We start from the raw sequence: 11158 nt of genomic DNA, 5'->3' as shown, positions 1-11158 counted from the left end.
ATTATTTTGCTGATTAAAAATCAACGAATTCTACTGGATTCACAGTGGCCATGATTTTTATTAACAATGTTTTTCGAAACTTTACTAAACAAACTCAGTTAACTAAAAATTTTTATAGATAAATTAAATATTTTCGTTTAATTTTTTTTTATAATTTAAGAAGTAAGTCATATAAGGATTCAACTAAAGTTTGAAGTTATGTTTCACCTTCATCTCTTTTTCTCTCAAAACAAAAGGTAATTTTTCTTTATTAGGATGTGCTCTTACGTTTACAATTTGGTGCCTTTACGTACTTTTACCTTTTGCCGCTTATTTTCTTATTTCTGTCAGTTTTATGCTCCGCTTTACGTTTATATGTCTATGTGTTCTCTCAATCCTTATTTTTGCTTACGTGTTGTTTCACTTACCTTTTCTACACTTTTTTTCATAGAAAAATTGTTACGCCTGATCCGGGGTTCGAACCCCCGACCTCCCACTGGGCCACCGGGCCCTAAGTACTGACTGACTTTTGCAGATATTTTAACACAAACTTTTTAAATAAATTAACATCACAAACTATATAATTGCAATAATTCACCTAAAACGCAAATACATTCAGTTCAAAAGTAGGCGAATTAGCTTGAGAAAATATTTTCTTTCACTTTTTTTCAAATAATTCTCTAATTTTTCACCAGATTTCATCAAAAGATACCGGGCGTATAAGTTGATTCTACAATTTTAAAATTATTTTTACCTTTTTTGTGACTTTCAGTACGTTTTTGGCCGAAAATGGACATAATTTCTCCAAAAATCACAAAACTTTAATATTTTTTAGTCAAAAATAGTAAACGTGCGCAAATCCTACTGGATTCGCAGTGGTCATGATTTTTATTAACAATGTTTTTCAGGACCTTACTAAACAAATTCAGTTAACTAAAAATTTTTAGATATAAATTACTTTCGTTTATTTTTCTTTATAATTTAAGAAGTAAGTCATCTAAGGATTCAACTAAAGTTTGAACAAAACAAAAGGTGTTTTTTCTTTATTAGGATGTGCTCTTACGTTTACAATTTGCCGCCTTTACGTACTTTTACCTTTTGCCGCATTATTTTCTTATTTCTGTCATTTTTTTGCTCCGCTTTACGTATATACGTCTATGTGTTCTCTCACTCTCTTATTTTTGTTTACGTGTTGTTTCACCTCCCTTTTCTACACTTTTTTTCATAGAAAAATTTTTACACCTGATCCGGGTTCGAACCCCCGACCTTAAGTGGCGCTTATACCACTGGGCCACCGGGCCCCAGGTACTTACCGTAACAATGCAAGTTAAATAAAATCTTAAAAAAAAGGCATAACATAAAATTTTTCCAACAATGGACATTTATTAAAGAATATCACAATACACATTGCACTCCCTCGAGCCAACCGGCAACAGCTGTCCCACATTGTCCATCAAATCCACCACGAACATTCTCAAAACCTTCGCCTTCTTTTCGCTCTGAATCAGCGCTACTTCGTTCCAATACAATTTACTCTTGCCTTTAACCAAAGTCGCCGGTATGTAAACATGATCAGCCAATGCTTTAAAAAGCAAAGCCCTTTCACAGTGAAACCCCAAACGCAAATACCCGATCGGGATCATGCTAGTACCGAGCTTTTCCTTAATGCATTCGATATGAAGCTTGAAGGTGTGCAACTTATCCGAAATCGAACCCTTCTCTGTCGGACCACACAGACAATCTGCAACGAATTTCGCCAGAATTTGGATTTTTTCAGGCAAACGCGACACACCACTTGTTAGTTTCTCGACTCGGGAGAAGTATTTAGGCAAAAAGGGGTCGTGCGAAAGCCGGCCGTAATTTATCGCGCACTTCATTTGATCGGAGGAGATTGATATAATTGACGACGAACACAGAGCAGATTCTGTGATGCTCTGCCTTTGGATACTGAAACAGTCGTGGGCTTCTTTCGTGTCCGTTTTGTGGTGTCCACAATCATCGACCACGTAAATTGTGTTTATGGTGGACATTCGCCTGATTTCCAACACCTCCAAAAATGGAAACGGCTCGCTCCAAGGACCTGTGATAACGTAAAACCTCTCGTGCAACTTATCCATTAGTTCCAATCGCCCAGTCTCAAAAAACTTCACCGGCAAACACATATTAAACACCAAATTTATAACGCGTTGGATCAGCGGGTTCCGGTATTTCACACCCTCCGGGATTTTCTTAAGCACAAGCAGGATTTTCCTCAACACGAAATCATTCGCTAATTTCTCGAAGATCAAAGCATTGTGAACGAAAATCACAAGCAGTCGGATAGTTTCCTCGTCCGTGCTCGTCGCTAGTTTATCAACAATAACGCGCGAACCGTGATTTAATAAAAAGTAATTCCGAAATTCTTCGACGCCTAAACAGTTTATCATAATTTCCAAACTCCTCTTGCATATTTCAACAAATTTACTCAAAGTTTGTGTGAGAATTATCTCGTACAAATCCGGGGAAAGAATCACTTTTTGCAATTGATTATTAGTAACGAACATATTGACAATTTCCAAGAGCTTGCGGTACGAGTCTTGGGGCAGTTTTTTGCGCAAATACCTCATCAAAATTTCAACCCCGTCAAAAGCCCGCACCATATGAACCGTTCGAGAGTCGCGCCGGCTCAAGTAATACAAAGTCGATAAAGCCGTTTCATTATCAGGGTCGTAAACATCGTTTTGCCGGCCTAGGATCGTAAGCAGTTTTTTAACAACTATAGGCGTCACTATCTTCTCGCAACAGTACTTGTGCTTGGACATGAAACAAACCGAATCGCACGTTACGTTCAACACTTGTTTATCATCACTTTTGAAAAACGACAAAATCGTGTCCTCGATTGATAAGTCAAAGAGGAGTTGTTTAATCGAGTCGATTTTGGCGAGTTCGAGGAAAATTCTAGCACAGATGAGGCCGACCTCCGGGGGGCAGTTTTTGACCCATTGACAGAATTTCAAAAACTCGAGAGTCGTAACAAAGTAAGTCCGGGTGATTTCGTTCCCCATGCAGTGCCAGACGATGTTGAGACAAGTCTGCGTGTGCTCTGCGTGGCTGGGGTCCATGATAATGTCAAACATGTGCTCGACAATTTGGCATTCTTTGAGCCGGTTCAGGAGATGGTCGTCGCTGAAGTAGGTGATTTTTTCGAAAATGACGAGGATGGTCCTGAAGCAGGCTTCCGAAGTGTTCAAGTGCTGGATGAACAAGTCCAAATGGAAGTCCTTTTCTGTGGGTAAATCCCCCCTCACTTGCTCCATTTCGATAAACTTGCTGAATAATTCAAGCGAACTATTCAGAATAGTGTCACTTTCAGGCGTCTTCACCGTTTTCAGAACGGCTGAAATTAAGCCGGCTTCAGCCAGTAAAATATGGGCGCGCCCCAATTTGGCAAACGCCGCCAGGATGAGAATTGCGAACTCTTTCACGTGCGGGTCCTTGTGTCCGGTGTAAAAGCCGGCGATTTTGAGCACCCGCTCGTCGAACTTCTGCTGGTTGAGCTCGAGCTGGGCGGCCTCCAGGGCCAGTAATTGGGATAATAGTCTTAAGGAGAGTCGCACGATGCAAATGTTATGGTCGAGCAGTGCCAGCAGCTTTGGCATGAGGCCACGCGAGTGCAGGAATATTAAGTTGTTCCGTTGAATGTCCGCATATTTTGATAGGAATAGGAGCGCCTCCAATACGAGGCCGCTTTCTGGACTTTCGAGGAGGGTTATTGATGTTTCAATTTCCTTTGTTATGTACGGCTTTTCTTTGATGGCGTGGTGCTGAGATTCGTCCAAGTCGGACTTTTTCGCCTTGGTTTTTCTCGGCTTCATTCTGAATAAATGACAAGATTGTCAGAATGAATCATTTGTCAATTTGTGAAAAATTCTGATGGAGTTTTTGCGAGTCGAGCGCTTATTAATTATTATTTAGGTCCATTTCTGGAATGAGAGCCTGCAACCTTTCCCACTGGAACGGTGCTTAGAGAGAAGGGATTTTATAAAATATTAACTATGTTCAAGTAATTTTTGGTGAAGAGAAATACAAAAGCACGAACTCTAATCGTATTTAAAGGGATATGCTGCTCGTATGGCTTTTATTTTGTTTGCACCTTCATCAAATATTTATCCTAAAGCAAAATTCACTCTCCCCTTCACTAAATCAAAACAACGATGATGGAAATACGCCGGTTTGCCGAGATTTCACCTACTCAATTGGGGTGTAAGACAGATGGGTTTATTAAAGCTCACAAAATGAATTTTGTGGAAATGCTCCACCTTTATTGCTCAGTATAACAATAAATTCAAATATGCATAATTAGATGTGGTTAAAATTAGAGATAAAAAAATTGGGCATTGCTTTTTGTCTAGTTTTTGCATCAATTTTTGGTAAATTGTCCCTTCAGGAACCTAAACGCAAGCTCAAAGATACAAAATTTGTATTCAAAAGTGGCAAATAATCAAAAACCACCAATTTCAAAAATGGTGGATGCGCCGGGCGATAAACCCAAACCCAATTATTTCAACACACGTTAGACAGAAACCAAAAAAGTGTTAACCAAACATCGATTTGTGTAATTGCTGGTGCCCAAGAGCCAAAAAAACACAGTCAATGTTGTTGGGATTTATTTTTTGCAAGCAAGTGAATTTAGAAATTTTGCAGACCCTTTAGATGCGATTTGCTCGCTTGGCGTCGCCCCCGGCGTGTCAAGTAATAAACTAAAAGGAAAATGTTTGCTCTCTGGAGATTAAACTGATTTGGTCCGGCTTTGACCTCCGTATGAAAGGCCTTCTGTTCGGGTTCGATTCTAAAATTAAGATTGGCCGAGGCTTATCTCCGTAAAGCGTGAGATTTTGGCGAGCTTTTTGTGATGTATCAATGTATAAACGTAGGTCCGATGACAAAACATCGATCTCGGTGTAAGTCGTAAAGAAATGCGGGAGCCGACTTTTATTAGCCACACGTCAAATCTTCGGAAAAATTCGCCGCACCGTTAATAAAAAGCCCCGATTGTTATTTCCCTCTTTGTGTTTACGAATTAAGCCCCCGAGGCCGCGACTGAATTAATCATAACTAACCGTTGTAACCGTACAATTATTTCCTTTGTAGAAGCTCCCTCTGCTCATTTATTTAAAGACACTTGTCTGTAGAAAAATTCGCTAGGCGGCTGAATAATATAATCGCGCACTCCGAACAAACTTGAAGTAGACATGAAAGGCAAAAACTAACGGAGCATAAGAGTCCGTATGAATTTTTATGCGAGTGCCTTCCACACTGTAACGCATTCAAATTTAATCCGGGCGAGATTTCAGACCTAGTAATAGAAAAGTTTAACTGAAACAAGTGACTTGGGAAGCTTTGTTACGGCAAGAGCTTAGCCGTTAGTTATTCTTAATACTTTTGTGCGAACGCATTTTGTGGAAGAGAGTTCATTCAATCTTAAATTCTTTTGTCATTTGCTGATGGAGTGTCGGACGACACTGTGAAAGAACTCGACGTTCACCCGAGATGATTGCAATTTATAGAAATGGGACACTAAACCTACGCATTTGTTACGTTTCCAGCGAACAGAAATAACAGAGTGGACGGTTTTAACAAAATGAATAATATCTTCATCGGTGTAAGTGCCACAAGCACACACATTTGAAAAAAACATTCAAATACTAGTCTTTAGATTTTTTGCAGGCCATAATTTATGGGAAAAACGCGCCGAAATTCGCCAGCAGAAATATGCAGTTGTCCAAAAACCGCGAATGATTTACACCGGTGTTTATTTTGGGTTATCTGCGATGGCGATAGGAGCACATTTCCGCGCGCTTTTTGGCCAATTCGCCCCCTGGCAAAAAAGGCGAATAAATTTACTACGTTTAGATAAAATGTTGCTGAATAAAGCGGCCTAGACGTCTGCAATAAATCATACATGTTTACACACACTCGTGTGGAGTTAACGCTGTAATGCATTGTCCTATTAGTAACTGGGCGGAAGTGATAACAACCACTTTATTACACAGATAGCACTCGCCTAATTTACACAACTCGAGCTATTCACTTGGGCCAAGTCAGGTCGCAATTATTTAAACATTTCACTGCGCTGATGCCATAAAAACTTTTTCGATCATCTCCCATTGTGAGAGAGGAAATCGACGTTCCGATAGGTAGTGATTTAGAAGTCAATTTTATGCAAAGTGCGAAAATCAAATGAAGGATGTATAGTGTGAGAGCGGATATGTGTGGAAAGCCATGAAAGAAAATACTTACGAAGCATTCTCTTGTCGCTGCGCCAATTTATAGCATTTCCAATTTCGAAACGGCCTAATTAGCATAAATCCCCCTCAGAAACTGGGTAATCAGTTTGAGTGTGACGTCTAATTGCCACGTAAACATTCATCAAAACGCGACAACTATTTTCCGAGGCTTTGAGCAGATTTTATTGTGACCACCGAATAAAGACGGGATCTCATTAAAGCTTTGTAATGGAGCATGCAGCATTATTTGGGTTCCATTCCAGACCGAGTGCCGCAACCCGATCTCATAACGTTAAGAGAAATGTCCGCATTCCACTTTATGGCCCATCTTTTCAATACCGACATGCTAGCTTTTAAGCAAAAATCTTATCTTTACGACCCTGGGATTGGATCAAATGAGCGCAAAAAAGGGTTTCACTCCCTTCAACACGGGGAAATTGAGACATTTTCCCATTGTATGTTACTAATCAGCGGTGGAGCACACTTTTTCAAGCCCAGTTTCACCACTGAACATAAGAAAAAAACAAGTTAAAACAACGTAAGATCAGTGTTCTAAAAAAAACAATTTTGTTATAATTAAATAATAATTCTATTTTATTACTCCAAAGAATTAAAAGTAAAAAGAATGGGAAAAAAAAAGACTTAAGAATTAAAAAGAATTAAGAAATATAGTGGCTATGAATTTGGAATTTCAAAATTCCAAAAAAGCACAATACCTAAGCAAAATATTTACAAGTAAATATAGTAAATGTAGTTCTACTCACATGAAAAATACAAATAACTGTTATTTTTGCGAGGATTACCTTCGGTTTTCCATAATATTTTTGGATCAGTTCGGAAAAAAATAATGGTGTTTCTGTGGTTTGCATTAATTAGCAGCAGAGTTAGCAGTAACATGATAATTTTTTAAATCGGTGTCTAATAATTTAGAAAATATGGAAAAGGTATGAAGTAAATAGCTGTGATTATTTTAAAATCAAACGGTTTAGTATTGTTGATTACATTTGAAGAAGTTGCAGAAAAAAAATTCACCCTGTACAATATAAAATTAAAACACGAAGAAATATTTAAACCTATAAATCTTGAAGCTTTGTTGCTAATGTATTAGTCAAACGGCCTTAAAATAAAGAATTTTAAACAGTTAACGCTAAAATATAAATTTTTGTTTAGCAGTTGGAGCCCCAACTGGGCAAAATTATTTTCTCAAAAAATTAGTTCGAAAATATACGCCCTGTATGTTTGAATGAAATGGACAAATTTCTTTGCTCACACCTTACTCAAAGTTATCTAAACAGATTGTATTTTTTGTTAATTATTTATCCATATTCTTACACAATTACTGATGTGCCATGGCGTTTAATCTTATTCAGTTTGTCACTTGCTGCTGCCACGAAGACACACCTTATCATTTAAACATTTAAAATAAAAATTAACAATTTGCTGATTAAACTAGTGCGTGTTGTAAATTTTCGAGTAGCTATAATAGGCATTTAGAAGTGCGTTTTTAAAATTTTGGTTAGTGTGTCTATGAGATGAATCTCCGAGGAGTAATGGATACGAAAACATAAGGTTCTGGATTAAAAGGTAAGTCTTCTATTTCATATTTTCTTTAGTAAGCGGGAAATCAACAAACAGTTATAAGATAAAAAATTAATCATTCAGCGGTGTTAGTCATGAGGTATAGCTTTGTATGGTTTCAAAGGTTGAAGATGTGAGAGTGGGTTTTGGAGAAGGTGTGTGTAATAAAAGTGTGTGTCTAATCCAGTATTTATTGGGCTGGAGAAATGTTCAACCACAACATAGCAGGCCAAACAGTAAAGTATTAATACAATATATTTACAGAAACAGACACAGCTACCGCACATGCTTCATTCATGTGACGCGTAGCTCTAACACTGGATTATAGTACGAAATCGTGCTTACAGAGTAGTTTCGTTTCTCTTATTTTCCAGTAATTATCACAACCACTCCATAAACACAATACAAAAAATGACACCGGTTATACAATCCATATCTGTGACACAGAACAGGTACCTATAAAAATATATACATAAGACGAAAATAAATAATACATAATCAAGGAAAAAAATTGAAAATGCTTTGTCCACTCTAAGGGTGATGCGAGAAATGCCACATTGCATTTGCTTTAAAGCGGACGGCCTCTGGTTACCTATTTCACTTTGTTTAATCTAGAGATTATTGTGATGCAGACGCAGTAAAACACTGGGTTAAATAAATTTCAACTTATTGTGGCACTCGAGAGCGACACTTAGCCTCGAAAGTGTCACTTTCGAGTCACACACGAAATAAATTAACATCCTACTTAAAACTAAGACCGGAAAGAACTATAAACAATAAATACATAATATAAAAATATAATGTACAACTTTCACTTAACTGTAACTACTTAATGTAAGCATTGTTTCATAATTTGATTATGGTTGTTAGTACTAAAATGCAATTGATAAAACCTATACAGTACACTGCAGTGTAATTAAAACCAAGTCCTAATATGGCTTGCTCACTTCGAGCCGATTCGAAACATGGCAAGTTCCCTAAATCAATAAACCCATGACAAACCCATATTGGATATATTTCCAGCATATCACAGTACCGAAAAATAAACGCTTTAAACCAATGGTACATCTTATTGTCGTTTAACTGTCAGCTCTTAAAACATTGACTAGAAATACAAAACTTGTAGGTGTCGTTTCATAAATGATTTGTTTACTTTTATAAGACCCGCAATATATTTTGGATAAAGTCTAAGCTCTATGTATCTTTTACATAACTAATTAGACAAACATCATGAAAGCCCAATTTCCGTTATGATTTTTTTACATAAATTGAATATGTGTTAGTACAAATTTTAAAGATTAGGCTTATTATGGTGCCATACCGCTAGTTTAAAAAAGGCATTTGAAAAATATCTCATATACGATTATATTATCATCTAGGAATCATCAATACCAGTTATAACATCGGTCTATGATTATATTTTTACATTAAAGAAGCGTTAGTAAAAATGTATCTTCTACGTTTTTCATCAACTCGCTACGTACATTTATACACATTTCATTCGATGTTGGTCCATTTTTATTATTAATTTGATATAAAATCTAGCGATGACCGCTTCTCACTCGGTGCGCTTTCTTCTTCTGCTGCTTCACCTCCTTCGTCTCTTGCTCCAAGTCCTTATCCAGCTCAGCCATGGCCTCTTGGATGGCCTTCTCCAGATGAGAATTCAGTTTGCGAGATCTGTCCAAAAAACACCAACTTAAGACTACGTTCGTGCAAAAAACTCAAAATGGTGTAGCGAATATTAATGATGTGGCCAACTCACGTTCTGCATTTTTTGCGCGCTTGGTGGTGAGCATCGAGACCTTCAGTGAGTGTCTGCAAGGAACCTCTGTCTAATTTTGTAATTAATTTTTCGCTGCCGAACCATTTAACCGAAACATCGTTCCCGTCGACTTGTATTATTTTGCCAGGCCAAGCTGGACTTGCTTTAGCCGGCCCCCAAACCAAATCGCCAACAACAAAGTCATGTTCTGACTTTTCACGTTTCTCATTATCTAAACACCAAATAAAGATCAATTGGACTTAATCCTAGTATGACTTTGATGCGGAAGCTGTCGTGACAATGCAGTGATCGTGATAGATGAAAGTGAATTATTTACAAAATTTCACACACACCACTTTGTTAATAAATCCTCTGTACATTATTAATGTTTAGGTTAGCCACACCATGTAATATTCCACACGTGATTATGTGAAATGTTGGTAGAGAACGCTGTGCTTGTTATTTCCATTACCGTTCTTATCCTGACGCGAATGAACCATGCAGAAAAATAGACCAGCGCTAAGCGAAAAAGCAAACCCCAATTAACGCAACTCAATTACCTTCCTCCTCGTCGAAAAGCGACGAATGCATGTGATGGGTTTCCATGACGAGCAAAGTATCGCTGCTTTTGCGTTTCTGTACGATTTTATCGAAATTGTGAGAACTGACGACGGCCTCTTGGGCCTTCATTTGATCGCCGATAAAATGCAAACCGGCCATCATTGTCGACGATTCGGCGTAAGCCACGTGGGTCGGAGTGTTTTGTTTTTTGGGGAAATGTATCTCCGACAAGTCGCTTTTTTGCTGAGGGATAGACGACGCTCGGGACCAGTCATGGTCAGAGCCTTGGGTGTTCAGATCAGCCGAATCGGGCTCGCTGCTGGATATGCAGTGCACCATCGCCTGAAACAAACACCAAATTTTTTCATTTTCGGTCTAGTACAATAGTTAATTTATTTAATTGCCATCAGAAATCGTCAAATCTCAATTTTAAATTCACAAATCTTCAACTAAAACAGCACTACGAATGTTTTAGGAGACAGACTTTTCGTCTCATCAATTTTCAATCAATTGATTGAAACAAAACAGAGAGATATTTCTCAGCCATTCCAGGAATAATGCAACCTGACACCAAAATATTCAAAATTATTTTAACTTAATAGAGTTTCTTTTTAAGTACACGATTCGGTTCATATTTAATGTATTTTGCGACAAGAGTTTTTTTTATTGTTGTGTGTTTAAACTGGGAAAGGATAATCATTTAAATTGAAATAATTCATTGGTTTCTAAAATTTACATAAATTGCCTTGTAGGCGATTACATAAAATACTGACGTCCTACAACAATAGATTATTTCTTGAAGAATATTTTTCTAGTTTTTGGTAGTTTAGAAAATGGATGTCCCATCCGTTATTGAAACATATAAATGTTTTTACGTCGTTAAGCTAGACCAAAAATTATTAATTTCCACTGACTAATTTTGGTATTGTTAAAGTATTTAATTAAAACATGTTTAAATAATTTATTAGAGTTATTTTCATACACAAGAATTTTTTGTCCCATCCGTTAT

General features: G+C 37.4%; 2 protein-coding genes across 7 annotated transcripts in view; both read right to left on the bottom strand.

Moving 5' to 3' along the window:
• Nucleotides 1-1337: 1337 nt before the first annotated feature.
• On the bottom strand, nucleotides 1338-6497 carry LOC659904 (uncharacterized). The gene is made up of 2 exons (XM_966170.3): nucleotides 6259-6497; nucleotides 1338-3834 (listed from the first exon to the last, which is right to left on the bottom strand). Exons 1-2 carry the CDS (start codon nucleotides 6321-6323, stop codon nucleotides 1365-1367), a joined length of 2535 nt encoding a protein of 844 aa, XP_971263.2. The 5' UTR covers nucleotides 6324-6497; the 3' UTR covers nucleotides 1338-1364.
• Nucleotides 6498-8000: 1503 nt separating this feature from the next.
• Nucleotides 8001-11158, bottom strand: part of sba (six-banded) — a 30017-nt gene continuing 26859 nt past the window's right edge. For 4 of the 6 annotated variants that reach the window (XM_008202830.3, XM_966293.4, XM_015985198.2 and 1 more), the window contains 3 exons: nucleotides 10149-10491; nucleotides 9589-9820; nucleotides 8001-9503 (listed from right to left, as the gene is read on the bottom strand). In XM_008202830.3, the coding sequence (XP_008201052.1) occupies nucleotides 9365-9503; nucleotides 9589-9820; nucleotides 10149-10491 (714 nt within the window). In that variant the 3' untranslated portion in view covers nucleotides 8001-9364. The remainder of the gene's footprint in view (nucleotides 9504-9588; nucleotides 9821-10148; nucleotides 10492-11158) is intronic. The other 2 variants (XR_010333924.1, XM_008202831.3) reach the window with 2 other exon arrangements.

Source organism: Tribolium castaneum, chromosome 4 (genome assembly GCF_031307605.1).
Source record: "Tribolium castaneum strain GA2 chromosome 4, icTriCast1.1, whole genome shotgun sequence".
Taxonomy (NCBI): Eukaryota; Metazoa; Arthropoda; class Insecta; order Coleoptera; family Tenebrionidae; genus Tribolium; species Tribolium castaneum.
This window is presented reverse-complemented; position numbering and strand designations above follow the sequence as displayed.